The sequence below is a fragment of the Pteropus medius genome, unplaced genomic scaffold (assembly GCF_902729225.1).
Source record: "Pteropus medius unplaced genomic scaffold, Ma_sr-lr_union100, whole genome shotgun sequence".
Lineage (NCBI taxonomy): Eukaryota > Metazoa > Chordata > Mammalia > Chiroptera > Pteropodidae > Pteropus > Pteropus medius.
Genome location: NW_024346150.1, coordinates 222,751 through 240,656, shown reverse-complemented (window position 1 = coordinate 240,656; position 17,906 = coordinate 222,751). Strand labels below are relative to the sequence as shown.

The following is a 17,906-nucleotide window of genomic DNA, read 5'->3' as shown; positions in this document are numbered from 1 at the left end:
TGATTCATGACCCCTTTCACCTTTGCCTCTAAATAAAAACCCTGTCCCCCATGCTCTGGCTATAGGTTATTGACAGAATTCATCGCATGAAACAATCACTGCCACCCCCAGTCCAGATTAAACTGAAACATTCGAGCTCTCGACGTTCTGCCTACGCATTCTCCCACAAACAGGGCTTTGGGCCCCTCATCACTTCTGGCAAGTTTATGAAGTCCAAGTTTCCCAAGAAGGACAGCTATGCTTTTTAAAAGTAGAGGTCTTTAGGGAAACCCCAAAGGAGTCACTCATTGCTCTTCCTCCCTTGTATTCACCTTAGTAGGAAGGACTTAGAGTCCCTGGCAAAGCAGCATAAACCTGCCCTTCCACTCATTCCAGGGACACAGCCTTTTCATTCCCTAGAATGCTGTAACCAGGTAAGGCAAGGAAAGGTAAAGAAAGAGCTCCCAGATATCCATCAGAATTACAGCATTTCAAGAAAAAGCATTGTCAGACCTCCCTTCTACCAACTCTTCTAAATTTTAATACAGACAAACAAATGTGGAAGTAGTGGGTGAACAGGGTCAGTGTGGAGAAGGGAAGAGAAAATAGGACCTAAGAATCTTGCTCTGGCCCCCATTTCCCATACCCAGAGCAACCATAAACCTTGCCAGAGCCCCACACAAACATGGTCCCACTCAGGCACTATTCTCAGGTTTATCTGGGGGATTCAGTGTGTCTTCTGCTGGCCCTGGGTAGCAGAAGGAGGAGACAGCTGTGAAAAGTTGGTCATAAGAAGCTGAAGGAAAGTTTCTGGACCAAAAAAAAAAAAAAAAAAAGGTGGCTCCTGCCTTAAAGACAGCTCAAGATTTTGCTTTCTTCCCCTCTCTTTGATGCCTTTGACCCAAGAACTGACACTTTTCCAGGCCTCAGAACTGGGAGAGAGAGACTGAATGGGATTTTAAAAAATCTTTTCTTGAGGAGACAGCCATAATTGATGAACATTTGTCTTCATTCCATAAAGTTATTTTGAGAAGAAATTGTATGTACTTAGGAAATTGTTTCTAAGAAGTTTGTGGAGTAATAAATTGCTTATTTTGGAGTGGAGAAATGTTTATGGTCTCTTGGGGCCCCAGCAACAATTACATAGTCCAAGCAATATCCTTGACCCACAGACTCCCCACCCTCCCCCTTCAAATTAAACCAATATTTCCCTTACCCCCTTTTCTCTTTTTTTTTTTAAGTTCTATGCCACTTTTCTGCTGCTAAACTCTATCTTGACTTCGCTATGACTACATCTTTTAACCATATAGCTCTAGCCTCTTTACACACCTTAAATATTGGTTCTCAAAGTTCAGTGCTAGGTTCTCTGCTCATCTTTCTCTGTATACTTTCTCTGAGTGACTTCATCTAAACTCATGTCTTCATTTACCAACAACGAAGAGATTTTCACTTCTCACTCTACGCTAGATCTCTCTTGAAATCCAGATCCATTTATTAAACTGACTCTGAGACCCTTCACTTAGTTGAATTGCAGGAAACTCACACTCAACCCACCAACCTGCATTTATCATTTTTCTTCAAAATTTCATCCCAGGATGCCACTACCATTATTGCCACTATCCAGTCAACAAAGGCAGACTGGTAGGAATCATCTTAAAGCCTTTCTCTAGTCTGATATATAATAAGTCATCAAATAATATAAATTCTGTATCTTTATTATGTCACTTTCAGTTCCCTCCATTATTTCTACTATTGCCCTTTTTCAGACTCCGATCATCTCTCACATGGATAAAATCTCCCAACTCATCTTCCTGGTTTTCTCCTATTCAAGGCATAAGCAATCCCACTTCCAGAGTCATCTGTCTGAAAGGCAAATTTGATTGTGTCAGGCCCCAGTTTTGCATCCTTTAAGGGCTTCTCATGCCTCTGGATCAAGTTAAAATTTGGACATTTAATTATTGGGCCCTCTCTAGCCTTGTCTTTCACTACTCCACCTTCTGCATTCACTCCAATCATACTATTTCTGGTCTTCGTGTCATCAAACATGCTGTTCTCATATCCCAAAATGCTTTCCCTCACCCCCTTCTTCATCTAGCAAACTCCTAGTCATCCTTCAAAACTCAGAATAGTTGGAACTAGATAGAGGTGATGATTGAACAACATTATGAATGTACTAAGGCCACTGAATTGTATACTTTAAAATGCTTAATTTTATGTTATGTGAATTTTACCTTGATTTTTTAAATAAACCTCAGATTAAGCAATTTATCCTCCAAGACCCTCCCCTGATGCCTCAATGTGACTTATACACTTGTGACTTATATACTTATTCAGTTGCTCCCCTGTGCATACCTCTGTTAGTGACACTTACTACAGAGCATTTTAATCACTAATTTACTTGTCTATTCATAGCATATAATGGGCTTTTAATAAATGTCTGTTGAATTAATGAGCAAATGAAATGAAAGAATTGGAATCTGCTGCTCTGCCTATTTTTCTTGTTTCTCCAAATAGTACCACCCCCCAACAAATAACTCGAACCAGATCCTGGAAGCCCTTCTGTTCCTCTAATATAATCTATTTTGTTACCAAATTCCATTTACTCCGTCTTAGATACATCTTTAAATCTTTCCCTTCCTGTTCATCCCCAGGCCCATTGCTTTCGTCATTTCTTGCCAAGATTATAGCAACATCCTCCTCTCTGGCCTCCCTGCCTCTTTCTGCTTCTTTTCAATCCATTATCCACACCACAGAGAATGATCTTTCAAGAGTACAAATCAGATCATGTCATGTATGTCATGTGCCGGTTTAAAATCCTTTAATAACTCATCAGAGAAATGCATATAAAAACCATAATGAGATATCACCTCACACCTGTCAGAATGGCTATCATCAATAAATCAAAGAACAAGTGTTGACAAGGATGTGGAAAAAAGGGAACTCTCATACACTGTTGGTGGGATTGCAGATTGGTACAGCCACGATGGAAAACAGTCTGGAAGTTTCTCAAAAAATTAAAAATGGATATACCTTTTGACCCAGCAATTGTACTTCTGGGTATTTATCTAAAGAACCCAAAACAATAATTCGTAAAGATCTACGCACCCCTATGTTCATGGCAGCACAATTTACAACAACCAAGATATGGAAGCAACCTAAATGGCTATCAATAGATGATTGGATAAAGATATATGATTGGTTCATATATACAATGGAATATTACTCAGCCATTAAAAAAATGAAATCCTACCATTTACAATGACGTGGATGGACCTAGAGGTTATGTTGAGTGAAATAAGTCAGAGAAAGGTAAATACCATACGATTTCACTTATATGTGGAATCTAAGAAACAAAAAGGACAAACTAATCAAAAACAGACTCACAAATATAGAATACAATCTGGGGATGGCCAGAGAGGAGAGGGGTTGGGGGACTGGGAAAATGGGGTGAAAGGTTAAAGAAGTACAAATTAGTAATTGAGAGATGGTCATGGAGATGGGGAGCACAGTATAGGGAATGTGGTTAGCATTAATGTAATGACTAGGTGGAGAGCCAGAGAAGAAAAAGAGTAATTAGAGTGATCGTCTTATAAACTCCATAAATGTCTAACCAATGTACTGTATACTTGAAACTAATAATTAAATTTTAAAAATCCTTTAGTGACTCATAGCTTTCCTACCTTAGTGCTGCCTACCTCTCCAGCTTCATCACCATTTTCTGATGCATATACCCTCATTTCTGCCAAACCAAGCTTATCCACAATTCCTCAAAGGTTCCATTATCTTCAGAAGACTTTATACGGTGGCTCTTTCTGTTCTCTCCTTTTAGAATACTCCTTCCTCCTTTGCCTAGCTAATGTCTATCTAACTTTTCACTTTCAGCTTTGGTCGCTTACTCTGGGAGACTTCACTGACATCCAAACTCCTGTTCTTGAATTGGGTGCCTCTTCCTTGCACATTTATTTTCAGTTCCCAAGAGTTGAATATATTATTACTCATACAACTGTTTTAATTGTTGTTTACTTCTCTGTCTTCTCTGTTAGGCCATGATGATCTAGATGTGTCCTTGAGGACAAGAACTTTATTTCATTTTTGTATTCCTATTACCCAGCAGATGACTAGCACTTAGATTATTAATGTTTTTCAATAACTGAGTAAGTGAATGAAATCTACTACTACCTTTTATTTGTCTTGAACTTGCCTCTTACCTTGTCCTTTCTAAATGAATCTTATCCTTTGGTACCTAGTTTCCAGTTATACTGCAGGGGTCTTTTTTCATGAAACATGGTCACTCATGGTCACCCATTTAAGGCATTTGTAAAAATACAATTTGGAACAATAATATCCGCCAAAACCCCTGAACAATCAGCATTCTCTTCCAGTGGTTTATATGCATCTTGGAAGATTTGAGTGTCATTCTCTGCTGAGGATCCAAGACAGCAGATGCCACATTCCAAAGTGAGATGTGAGATGGCCATGCAAGACTTGCAAAAAAGGGAGTGTGAAAAACAAGTTTTCAACTCAATTACCTCACCCGTCCTGAGAAAAGGGCCAGAAAATCAGACATTGGAAAGAGATCTTTAGAATTGTCAGTGGGCTTTGAGTTCCTCCCCTCCCCCTACCCAGTTCAGTTCAAGTTGAGAGGGTTTTAAGGAAATCGCTTGGAGAGATTGATATGATTAATGTGTTTGGGGGACACAGAGAACTCATAGTTGACTCATAACTGGAAAATGGAAAAAGTGAGCGAACAATTAACTCTGTTCTCTGGCAGAGCAAGACAAGGTGGCTGTGGTGAGATTGGCCTGTATTCCATTGTTTTTGCAGGAAAAGGGATGCATGGGTGCTCCTCATGGACCAGATATGGGCCACGTAAGAGACCTAGTAGGGTTTCTTTATCTTGTCAGAGATACCATCTAAAAGGTTGAGGAAACCTCAGCAGAAGGAAACATGATATATGCTATCAAATACCTACAGATTTCTAATTAGATAGAAGGTTGGTTGCCTGAGAGTGGATTGATTGCCTGAGAAGGGGCATGAGGTAAATTTTCTAGATCTTGATTTTGAGGTGTTTACATGGATGTATACATTTGCCAAAACATATCAAACTGTATATTTAAAATCTTCATTTTATTGTATGTAAATTATACCTCAATAAAGTTGATTTTTCAAATGCCTAGAGATTTGCAAAGGAGTTGTAAGTGACCTGCTAGAAGAGTTGAATTCACCTCAAGTGACTAGGTGTAGGAGAAATATCTCCACCAACAGAGAAGGGATCTCTGAAAAACCTACAACAGGGCTTCTTGAGAAAGAGCTTTAGCTACCTGCCAAGCACTACAATTAGTTTGTGACTATTAGTTGAATAGAAACCTCCCTCATCTCTTCTCCTTCCACCCTGCTCAAACACTGGAGAGAAAGGGCTAGCAAGCTGGGGATGGGTGAAGAGATAAGTGGGAAAAATAAACATCTACTAAGCCCTACCCCCATTTCCCACTGAACATGGCCACCTGCAATAGGGCCAAGCTGAGAAATGGGAAATGCTTTAATTTTAAGTTTTGAAGTTTAAAAATTGTTTCATTAGTCTGCACATCTTAATTGTTAAAGTTTTATTCCAGGAGAGAACCCCATGAGGGGCTTCCGAAGTTGGGTTCAGTGAGGAAATCTTTTTATTTGAGCAAGATTAAATAGCAGCTAATAGCAAAAAGAGGCAATTCCAGATTACATAGGCCATGTTTACACTTGTTCCTCATCTATAGCCTCTTGGGAACAGGGAAAGGCCACAGGACTATCTGGTTCACCCTGCACCTTTTTCTTTAAGAACTTGTGGGAAAAATAACTTTATTTACCACTGCCAGAAATAGAGAAACAAGGGCACATTATCCTAGTCCCAACATTTCTCAGCAATTCTAGCCCCCAATCTTCTAAGATATGTGCAAAGAGTTTTGGAAAAGACTCAGCATTTGGAGGAGTCTGGGGGTCATCCTAGACTATTCGTTCTATTCTTCCCCCCATCCCACCCCCAATGATACACTTAATTAAGTCATGTAGATTTCTATACCCTAAATCTCTCTTGAATCTACCTCCTCCAATTTAACCCCCCAGCCACTGTCCTAATTCAGACTCTCACTTCTCATCACAATTACCACAGAGTCTCCTAACTGATCTCTTTACCTCCCTAATTCAATATTCACACTCTGATTAGAGTGAGATTTCTAAAGTGCAAATCTATTCAAATACTGGTAATAGTGTAAAATGTGTCTGGCCATAACTGAATAGATTCCAGTTCCTGGGGATGCAAATTAATTTTGTCTAGTAGAGAATATACATGTCTAACACTTACATCCTCATTTGAACTGGTTTTAATATCTTATTGGTTCCCTCATTAACAAGTGAGTTTAATATTTATTTTGTATTTGTATAAGGTTCATGATTTTACCTTTTTTGAAAATTATCCCTTAACACAAGTAACAGGATGTAACCCATACTTGCTGAATGAAAGAAACTATATGAATGGATAGAAGGATATGTCATCTACCCAGGGCAGGAATCAAGCTGAACGGCCTCAAGAACCTGGGCAGTAGTCTTTGTGTATAGACTTGGCTCCTCCCTATGCAACAGATTGTTCCTTCTCAGCTACTCAGGCCATTGGTAAGTAAAAGATAGTCACTCTCAAATTTCCATTATAAGTCAAACCATGAGTAAGGATATAGTTCTTTCCCTAATTCCAAATTATCAGGTAAAGGATGCTAATTGATCTACTTTGGAATAAGTCCCTACCCTGGACCATTTAACTGTACAAAAATGTGGCTTTTCATTGGTCCCCCTGATGGCAGTCCTAGCCCTCTCTACTTCATCCTCAGAATTTTATTTCTAAAATTTGATTTGCCATTCCTGCCTCTGCAGAAGCCCCTCAGTATCTCTCCACTGCTTACAGGTGAGTCTCAACTCTTTAGTATGTCACAGGAGGCTCTTCATTATCAGATCTCTGACCATGTCTGCTATGCTCTCTCCATTGCATCCCACACCTCCATCATATCAATTATTTTGCCCGGTTTTTTTTTTTTTTGCACATGCTGATTCCCCCATATTCTTAATCTCCTACTCATTCTTTAAAACTCATCTCATGCCACTACTATGAAGCCTGAGGATGTATTATACAGTATGACATTTACCTGCTTTCTTAATTGTGACCCAACAGCTGGTCAGTGCCTAGAGCACAAGGTCTCAGCCTCTCTTTCATGGAACATAGAACCTGGTGGGCTTCTAATAACTATTTGCTGAATGACTGCCTGCCCCTAACCCCCTTCAGCTAAAAGAAGGAAACAATATGATCCTCATATGAGTGATGTTAAAAAATTATTCATGACACTTGTTAAAGATAATAAGGCAAACTTTATTTAAGGGGGGACCATCATAATACATATAGGGACCACTGCAATGGGTCTTGCAGTGGGGGAGAGATTGAGCTCAACTCAGACCCCAACAAAGATAAGTGGAGATTTATAGCCATGGAGCAGTGGTCAGAGTCAGTGGATGGAAAATTATAGTCCTGGTCTGCTATAATACCACAGACCGGGTAGCTCTTACAAGCAACGGAAATTTATTTTTATGTTTTTTAAGTTTATTGGGGTAACATTGGTTAATACAATTATATAATTTGGAAATTTATTTCTCATAGTTATGGAAGCTGGAATCTTGAGATCAGGGAGAAGCAGAGGCAGACTTCTTGTATCCTACCTAACCTGGAGGATTTGGGCTAGGGAGCTCTGTGAGAAGAGCTATAACAGCACTAACCCTATTTATGCGGGCTCTACCCTCATGACTTAATCGCCTCCCAAAGGCCCCATCTACTAATACTATCACCTGTAGGAGATAGAATTTCAACAAATGAACTTTGGAGGGACACACACATTCAGACCATAGCAATTACTAGGGGGAAACATCAGGGATAAAGGGGATTCTTGCTAGACCCGCTCAATGAATTCTTGCTGAAGCTAGGCCAGGGTAATAAGATAGGGAGGATGGTCAGATACTAGGGATGGAGGATTTTCACTAAACTGACTTAACAGGATCCTTGCTCAAACTGGGTTCTACAAGGCCAAAGAGGGAAGCCCTAGGTCAAGCGCAGTCCAGCAGAGAACTCAAATAAGCCTGATTAAAGTTTTGGTCAAAGGAGTCTTTGTCAGTTCCAGGTTTTACCAGGGCTTCTTAACCCCGGTTATGGGTGGGGTGCTTTTAAAAAATATCAAAGCCTGGGCACCACCCCAGTGACTGATTCAATCAGTCTCGACTGAGATCAAGCCTTAGTTTCGCTCTTTTTCTAATTCCTCAAGAGGTTCTACTGGGGGTGTCAGGGTTGATAATCGGGGCTTTAGGCGAAGGTGGGTAAGCAAATGCACCTGCCTTCGAAGCCAGTAGGCCTGCGGCCCAGGATTCTCGGTTTCAGCGCAACCGAGCTGCGCTTCGCTGGACACCACCCCAGAGGGGCGGGCCGCGGGCCGCAGAAGGCGGGGCCACAGCCGTAACCTCACCGCTCCCCTCGCGGGAAAGCACTGCGCGTGACTCGCTGCGCACATCACACCCGGAGCTAGGGCGGTGGGTGAGCACAGCGAGCCGGGTGGGCCGAACCAACGCGCCGTCCGGAGGGGCAGCAAGAGGGCAACCCAGATTGGACCATCGGCGCCGCGGCCGCAGGGGGGGCCGGGCGTTACCAACCCGTCTGGAGAGGAGGGGGACGCCGGCCTGTCTCGGCTGCAACACAACACCTGGAGGGCGCGAGACGCCGCCGTCGCCGCTGCTGAAGGACCGCGCTGAGGCGAGAAACCAGGTGGGGACTCCTGTTCGGGGTGCGGCGGGGTCTGGAAGACCCTTTATCCTCACATTTCAAATGATTCCTTAGGAGAAGGTCCTCTGTCCACCTATCCAGCACTCGACAGCCCCGCCCTTCCCTTCAGCTCTTTCCCTTAGTTCCCTCAGTTCCATCCTTCCGTTCTGCTTCGACCTCCTGGACCCACTTTATCCTCAGTCATCTTCCTGACCCTTCAGCTTTACCATCCAGTGGACCCTCACACTCAGGACTACCATCCCTTTGGGCGTCACCCCGGATCCGCCCCAACCGTCTCCTCAAACTGTCCCTTCGGAGACACCCTTTTATGCGCCCAGTAGTCACCGCTGTACTCCCATCTGTGACGGCCCTAGGGGAGCGCGAAGGCCCAGCATCCAGCCCGGTGACAGCCGCGGGAGTCTCCGCACAGCTAGTCCCAGCCGGGTCCTCTGCGCCCTCTGTCCCTTTGGTCCCTAGTTCCCAGACTGATATCAGCCCCAGCCGGGTTGAGATCTCTCACATCCAGTTTTACCTCGGGAAAACCTTTGGTCTGGCAGTTTGCCAGCCCCCTGCCACAGCAATGCCTGCTGCGAAGGGCACCGTGATCCCGTTGTCCAGGACTGGCTTGGGACAGCTAGCCTGGCCCTGTGGACACCGAGACACTGGCCTGGATGCAAGGACCTTACACTATTCATTTGTATCCCCAGCGCCCAGGATAGTGTCTGATGTACGGTAGCATTTAGTAAATATTTCATGGGTGGGTGAATGAATGAATGAATGAATGAGCCCAATGCGGAAGCTGTGAGGCAGAGTGCTTTAGTGAGAAAGATGTCACTAAATACATGAAGGGGAGAAAAAGGAAAAGCACGGGGGAAATTACTTGTGGTGCTCATATAGGGAGCATAAAACTGAATATATTCAGTCTCAATTCATGATATGAGTTTTCCACTTATGTTCTGTTTACAAAATAAGTCAGGGCTGGAGCTGGAGAGATTTTTATTGGTTTGTGCCTTAGAGGCTGCTCAGATAATCTTGAAAGAGCTTTGCCAGGGTGAACTGCTCCTCTTGCCCTAGAGACTAACTGCTACCTCTGGGGAAGAATTCTGGAGGCCAGCCACAGCCTTTAAAGCTGACTCAGTGTAGCTGGTCAGCAGATGCCTCAGGCAGGTTGGAGGAATGAAGAACCTCAGTTATTTTACCCTTTAGCTCCTGGATACCCGAAGTGAACCACCCCTACCTCAACCCATCATCTCAGAGACTGGAGGGATAGATTATCCCAGGCAGGCCTAGTGTGAGGCCTAAATACTACTCTACTATAATCAGGCCATATGGGCCATATGGGCCGTTTGTACCTCAGTAGACCAGAGTCCGACAGGGATTATGACTGCATGAACAATGTCAGTAATAAACAAGAACATGGGCCTTTTAAAGATAAAATTGTCAAAGAACAGAAAGCCTGAAACCTGTTTTTATTGATTCCTAGGATGACTTAAACAGATTCAGTTTCCTGAAAGTAAGACAGGATTCAGAGACCTCAGTTTTAGCCCAGATTCCTTGGGGAAGTAGATAATATTGCTGAGTGATGAAACAATGGCTGGACAGCTGTGAGAGTTTATAAGCTAAGAAGTAGTTACCTGACTAGTAGTAAGTCACATTATTGTAACTGGTGCTCAGAGTGCATGTCACCTTTAAATGAAAATAGCGATTGGAGTTTCTTTGGAGACGGTGATATGGCTTACAGAAAGGGAGATCCTACCGCTGTCCCTGGTATTCTGTTACCTGTGCCACCACTCCTGCTGTATGGTCATAGGGCATTAACCACCATTGTTTCTCTTTTGTTTGAGCCAGGCCAAAATCTGATTTCCTCTGATTTTTTTTTTTTTAACGCCTATAGCACCTGGTATTCCTAGGTGGTCTCCCATTTGAGTACTAACCAGGCCCAACCCTGCTTAGCTTCCAAGATCAGAGGAGATCAGGCATGTTCAGGGTGGCATGGCCGTAGAGTCTCTGATGTTTATGTTAAGTGTTTAAGGTCTCCTTCTGAGGCCAGGTCTGCTGCCTAACAGGAGTCTGGTGTACTCTCATCCATTTCTAGCTTTGATTTATCCCTCTTCACTTTCTCTTTTTCCTACCTTCTGACCTATCTTTATATAAAGTCTTGGATCATAGAAACCTAAAGCAGGGAGAGGCTCCTGAGTTGGATTAAGGATGGGCATGTAATCTGGAGACCAGTACTTTTTTTAAAATTTTGGTAGTGTGTGTCTATACACACAGACACACACATGCACACCTTTATTGCTAGGAATTGACTTACATGATTGTGGGGTGCTGGCTAGACAAGTCCCAATTCATTGGGCAGGCTGGCAGACTGGAAACTCTTGGAAGGAGCTGATGTTGAAGTCTACAGATAGAATTTCTTCTTCCTCAGGGAAACCTCAGTTCTGCTTTTAAGACCTTTCAACTGATTATATGGGGCCCACCCAGATTATAGAGTATAATCCTCTTTCCTGAAAGTTGACTGATTGTAGATGTTAACTATATCTACAAAATATCTTCACAGGAATGCTTAGATTAGTGTTTGATTGAATAACTCGGTACCATGGCCTAGACAAGCTGACACATAAAACTAATCATTACAGTTTGTCCTTGTCAATTTGGCAGTCATACGTATTTCCTTAAACCATACTTAATCTCCAAATAAAAACAATAGCAAAATCATACTTCCACCTAACATGATCTTGTTATCCTGCATATAACCAAAATTGTGCCAACTGTTTCCCCAAAGAGGATGCAGTCCTCTGGTGTTGTTCACTATTCTTGGTATCCTATAATTTAAATACTGAGATGTAAACTTAGTTTATGGCCATGCCACGCTGAATGTGCCTGATCTCGTCTGATCTCAGAAGCTAAGCAGGGTCGGGCCTGGTTGGTACTTGGATGGGAGACCACCTAGGAATACCAGGTGCTATAGGCGTTAAAAAATAAAAGAGATGTAAACTTAACTATAATTAATACATCTTATGTTAGACGATAAGGGGAAAAGAGAGGGAAGAAAATAAAAATACTTGCTTTACATATGTACATATGTTATATATATATACACATTCATAAGAAAATAAAAAATATTCATAACTCTTTTACTACTTTCTAATGTACTACATAGTTTATTGTGTTTGTTGTTCACTGTTATGTCCTATGCACTTAAAACAGTGTCTGGCACATAGGAGATGCTCATCAGTAGTGTTATTTTTTTAATTTATAGAATGGATAAAAGAAAGGAAGTGGTGTTAGTATTTTGTCTCCTTGTCTAGCATAAGTAGTTGATCTTGATTGACAATAGGAGGCAAACATCTGATTCCCATCCCGGGGGCTAGTAAACTTTAGTTAGCCCGGCTAGAGGCTTATGGATTTTATTGATCTTTCCAAAGGACCAGCTTTTGATTTTGTTGATTTTCTCTAATGGTTTCCTGTTTTCAGTTTCATGGATTTCTGCTCTAATTTTTATTATTCTTTTTCTTATGTCAGTTTTAAATTGCTCTTCTTTTTCTAATTTCTTAAAGTGGAAACTTAGATTATTGATTTTTGACTTTTCTTCTTTTCTAATATACGCATTCAATGCTATAAATTTCTCTCTAATCACTGCTTTCATTGCATCCCACAAATTTTGATAAGTTGTGTTTTCATTTTCATTTACTTCAGAATATTTTAAAATTTCTCTTGAGATTTCTTCTTTGATCCCATGTGTTATTTTTTTGAAAGTTTGATTTTTTTAATTTAATTTATTGAGGTGACATTGGTTAATAAAATTATATAGGTTTCAAGTGTATAATTTGATAGTACCATGTATTTGACCCCCATTACCCTTATGTACCTCCCCCTACCCCTTTCCTCTAGTAACCACTAAACTGTTTTTTGTATATGAGTTTTTGTTTGTCTTGTTCATTTGTTGCGTTCAGTTTTATATCACATATATAAGTGAAATCATATGTTTCTCAACTTTTTCTGTCTGACTTATTCCACTTAGCATTTTAATCTCAAGAGCCATCCATATTGTCTCAAACGGCAGTATTTAATCTTTTCTAATGGCTGAGTAATATTCCATTGTATATATGTACCACATCTTCTTTATCCAGTCATCATCCATCAAAGGACACTTCAGATGTTTCCTTGACTTGGCCACCATGAATAATGTGGCAGTGAACTTTGAGGTATGTATATCTTTACAGATAAATGTTTTCAAATCTTTTGGGTCGATACCCAGAAGAGGGATTGCTGGGTCATATGGTAATTCTATTCTCAATTTTTTGAGGAACCTCCATACTGTTTTCCATTGTGACTGCACCAGTGTACATTCCCACCAGCAATATATGAGGGTTCTTTCTTCCCAACAACCTCTCCAAACCTTATTACTTGTCTTGTTGATGATAGTCATTCTAACAGGTGTGAGGTGGTATCTCATTGTGATTTTGATTTGCATTTCCCTAATAGCTAGTGAAGTTGACCATCTTTTCATATGTCTGTTGGTCGTTTTTATGTCTTCTTGGGAGAAGTATCTGTTCAGGTCCTCTGCCCATTTTTTAATTAGATCCTTTGTTGTTGTTGTTGTTGAGTTGTATGAGCTCTTTTTATATTTTGGATATAACACCTTTTCAGAGGTGTTATTTGCAAATATCTTCTTCAGTTCAGCTGGTTGCCTCTTTGTTTTGTTTGTGGTTACTTTTGTTGTACAGAGCTTTTTAGTTTAATATAGTCTCACTCATTTATTTTTGCTTTTACCTCCTTTGCCTTTAAGGTCAAATTCATAAAATCCTCTCTAAAACCAAGGACCATGAGTTAGTACCTATGTTTTTTTCTATCCAATGTATTGTTTCAGGTCTTATATTTACGTCTTTGATACATTTTGAGTTAATTTTGGTGTGTGGTGACAGATAGAAGTCTAGTTTCCATTCTTTGACATGTGGCTTTCCAGTTTTCCCAGCACCACTTATTGAAGAGGCTATCTTTTCTCTGTTGTATGTTTTTGGCTCCTTTGGCAAAAATTATTTTCCCATATATATGTGGGTCCAAGGTCTCAATTCTGTTCCATTGATCTATTTGTCTGTTTTTCTGCCAATACCATGCTGTTTTGATTATTGTCACTTTTGTTAGTACATTTTTAATGAGCTTTTATACTTTTCCCTGTATAGGCTTCCTGTTAAGACCTCAGTAACCCCAGAAATATCTGAATTGTTTTATTTGTTTTTTCTTCAACTTCCAATACTTCCAAGTGTTGCCAAATGCCAAGTTAAATTTGAATTTCAGATAAACAACAGGGTGTCTTGTATTTTTATTTGCTAAATCTGGCAACCTTAGTTCATGGGGAGGCTTATGAGTTCTAATTTTCTCTCTGCAAATTAAGGACAATAACTCACTCTTTTCTTCTGTTACTCATACACAATGACTGAGCACCCTATCAAAAGTCACTTGACTGTGATGGCTCACTGCATGTTAGGGTAAGGTCAGGCTCTGTAGAGATAGTCCAGTTGGTCAGTGCTGAGGTTACCCAAAAAACATCCTCACAGACATTGGCATATGATAATTGTAGTTCTTGTCAATTGAGTTCATCATGCAAAATGAGTGTATTATTTTGTATATCAACATTGCTCTGAGAGAGATGTCCATGAGTGGAGGTGGGGGAGGTGCAAGGTAGATTCTAAAAAAAAAGTATTACTCAGAACCTCTCTTTACCACAGTTACTCTTTTTCTGTGTGTGGTAAAATATACCTAACATAAAATTTACCATTTTAACGATTCTCAAATGTACAGTTCAGCGGCGTTAAGTACATTCACTTTGTTGTCCAACCACCACCATCAGCCATCTCCAGAACTTTTTCATCTCAAACTGAAACCCCATACTCATTAAACAATAATTCCTCATTCCCTCTTCCCTCAAGTCCCTGGCAACTACCATTTTATTTTCTTTCTCCATGAATTTGACTACTCTGGGTACTTCATATAAGTTGAATCATACAATATTTGTCTCTTTGTGACTGGCCTATTTCACTTAACATAATGTCTTCAAGATTCATCCATGTTGTAGCTTATATTTGAATTTCCTTCCTTTTTAAATATGAATAATATTCATTGTATGTATATACCGCCTTCTGTTTATCCATTCATCCATCGATGGACACTTGGGTTGCTTCTACAATTTGGCTATTGTGAATAATGCTGCTATGAACATGGGTATATAAGTATCTGCTTGAGCTTCTGCTTTCAATTCCTTTGGATGTGTATGTGCTTAGAAATGGAATTGCTGGATTGTATGGTAATTCAGTGCTTGCTTTTTTGAGCAACTGCCATACTGTTGTTTACAGTGGCTATACCATTTTACATTCCCACAGCAATATAAAGAGTTCCAATTTTCCCACATCCTTGCCAACACTTATTATTATTTTTTTTAATAATAGTCATCCTAATGGTTATAAAGTAGTATCTCATTGTGGTTTTGATTTGCGTATCTCTAATGACTAGTGATGTTCAGCATCTTTTCATGCTTATTGGCCATTTTTATATCTTCTTTGGAGAAAAGTCTATTGAAATACACCTCAGAAAAGAAAAAGGAAGCTATCAAACCTGAACTCTCTCACTTCCTACCACCAATCTGCAAATGTATCTACAGCCATCCCCTCCTCATCAGTTGCAATGAAGGAAGTATCTCAGCTCCTAAAAAAAAACTGTCCCTCCCTGCTGCACTGGAATGCATACTCTCCCACTTTATCTTTTCAGCCATGGTAATGCCCTGAAATATTCACAACTGGTTGCCTACCTAACAACTCTTTCCCCATTGAAACAGAACAGAATTTATTTAGGTATCCACCCTGTCCCCACTGGCCTCTGAATGTTAACATATCTGGATGTAATGGTTGAGATGGTAACAGCCATCCCGTCACCCAATGATAGAAAATATGAGTGACATGTTGAGCCTCTGAATTAACTTACCCTGCAGTAACACTACCTCTGGTCTTCATGATATATGTGACTAATACGTTTCTTCTATTGTTTAAGCCGTTTTGAGACTGTTTTTTATGTCCATACAGCAGAGAATCATACCTAAGTGAGATGCTTTTTAAGCTACCCCAAACAAATCTCTATTCTGAGTAAAAACACTAATTGCCATACAAATGGAACTTCAAGATAATTCTCTGATGCTATGCCACTCACTGTCACCTACCCTTTTTGATCTGTTTGCTCTCCTCAGTTCAACCTATATAGAAATCCTGGAGTCACTACTGCTTCTCAGGGATGTTGCTTCGTCATTTAATCTCTCTGTTTTCTAAACCTTCAGCATCACTGGAGAGGAAGTTATTTTTAAAAAAAGAAGGAAGGAAGGAAGGAAGGAGGGAGGAAGGGAGGAAGGAAGGAAGGAAGGAAGGAAAGGGAAGGAAGGAAGGAAGGAAGGAAGGAAGGAAGGAAGGAAGGAAGGACGGATGGAAGGAAGGAAGGAATACAAATTCATTTCTAAGAACTGAAAAACATGAGTCTCCAAATTGAAAGGGTCTAGTACAACAAATAGAAATAACCTACCCGAAGGTACATCATCATGAGAATTGAAACACTATAGATATGGAGAAATTTTACAACTCTTTTTTTAAAAAATAAAGTTAATTACAAATATCAGGAATCAGAATAGCATTGGACTTAACAATAATGCAATCTAATTAGTAAGCAATGGAGCAATGCTTTCAAATTTCTGAGAGAAATTCTAGCCTAGGATTTTATGCACAGCCAAATTATTAACTGTGAAAATTTAAAAAATATATTTTCAGACATTCATTTCAAAAGTGTTCCTTCTGTGTATCCTTTTTTAGGAAGCTACTACAGAGTATGCTCCAGCAAAAATGAGAGAGTAAACAAGAAAGAAGAAATCATGGGACTTACAACCCAGGGCAACTAACATAGGAGAAAGGCAAAAGAAATTCCTAGGTTGATGATAATGAAAAGCCTACCATGTTAGTAGTATTGTAAGCCCAGAGAGGAGTAAGTTCAAAATGTATCAGGAGAATAGAAAGTTCCAGAGGAATATCTTCCAGGGAGAAAAATGAACCATGTTAGTAGTATTGTAAGCCCAGAGAGGAGTAAGTTCAAAATGTATCAGGAGAATAGAAAGTTCCAGAGGAATATCTTCCAGGGAGAAAAATGAACCATGTTGACCATTTGGAAAATTATTTCGAGAGGGATTTTTACAGTTCAGCTAGAGAATTCTAGCAGAGTTCTGGAAGAATTAGGAACAAATATATAGAAAACTAAACAAACTTAAAAAGACTCAAGTATTAAAAATTATATTATAAATTATATAGTAATAATAAAAGTTTACAGACTTATGAAGTCATAGTAAACACTGGATATTAATTTAATCAGAAATTGTGGGGAAGGTGGGTATAAAAATGCTAAGTTTTTGTCTTCCATATAGGAAGTCAAAAGAGAATGTTTAAAAATCAAGAAATTAAATAAGCATATTATTTATAAACATGAACATAAATACCAGATGAGGCGATTAAAATATTTGAAAGTAATGGTCTCTGGAGAACAACACAGAAGTGGAAAGGGACGAAGCTGAGGATTGCTGTTTTTTCATCATAAACTTTATAGTACCATTTAACTTTGTAACCATGTACCTATATTAATTGATAAAATAAATATTAATTCGAAAGTAAATCCCCTGATGAATCACCCTGTACTGTCACATTTCTCTATGCTAACAGCCAAACTTCATTGACTACCATGCTGTCTACTCAATTTTCCCTTTACTTTTGTACCCTCTTCTGTCTAACTTAATTTCCTACCACTTCCATAAAATTGTTTATGTCAAGATCACCAATGAACTCCCAGTTGTCAAATATGATAGACATCTTCAGTCACACTGGCTTTCTTTCAGTTTTTCTAAGATACTAGCCACTTCCCTGCCTCAGAGCTTTCAGACATGTCATCCCCTCTTCCTGGAATATTGTTCCCCACTCTTTACCTGTTTAACTTCTTTTCAACTCACCTTTCAAGGCTCAACTTAAACATCATTTTACCAAAAGAAGCCTTCCCTGACTCTTAATGAAGTCCTTAATCAGTCTTA

The 17,906-nt window shown here is 39.9% G+C and overlaps 2 protein-coding genes, 1 non-coding gene and 1 pseudogene across 6 annotated transcripts in view; 3 read left to right on the top strand and 1 right to left on the bottom strand.

Moving 5' to 3' along the window:
• LOC120612874 (phospholipid-transporting ATPase FetA-like) overlaps positions 1-815 on the top strand; it is a 93,592-nt gene extending 92,777 nt beyond the window's left edge. The window contains exon 28 of the mRNA XM_039875470.1: positions 66-815. Coding sequence (XP_039731404.1) covers positions 66-248 — 183 coding nt within the window. The 3' untranslated portion in view covers positions 249-815. The remainder of the gene's footprint in view (positions 1-65) is intronic.
• Positions 816-8,506: 7,691 nt separating this feature from the next.
• RUSC2 (RUN and SH3 domain containing 2) overlaps positions 8,507-17,906 on the top strand; it is a 48,213-nt gene continuing 38,813 nt past the window's right edge. For 2 of the 4 annotated variants that reach the window (XM_039875451.1, XM_039875449.1), the window contains exon 1: positions 8,507-8,803. The gene's annotated coding sequence lies outside the window, so the exon portion shown is untranslated. The remainder of the gene's footprint in view (positions 8,804-17,906) is intronic. The other 2 variants (XM_039875455.1, XM_039875452.1) reach the window with 1 other exon arrangement.
• Positions 10,686-10,804, bottom strand: LOC120613034 (uncharacterized; annotated as a pseudogene).
• Positions 11,656-11,774, top strand: LOC120613041 (5S ribosomal RNA). Its single transcript, XR_005655595.1, has one exon. It is a non-coding gene; the product is annotated as a 5S ribosomal RNA (ribosomal RNA).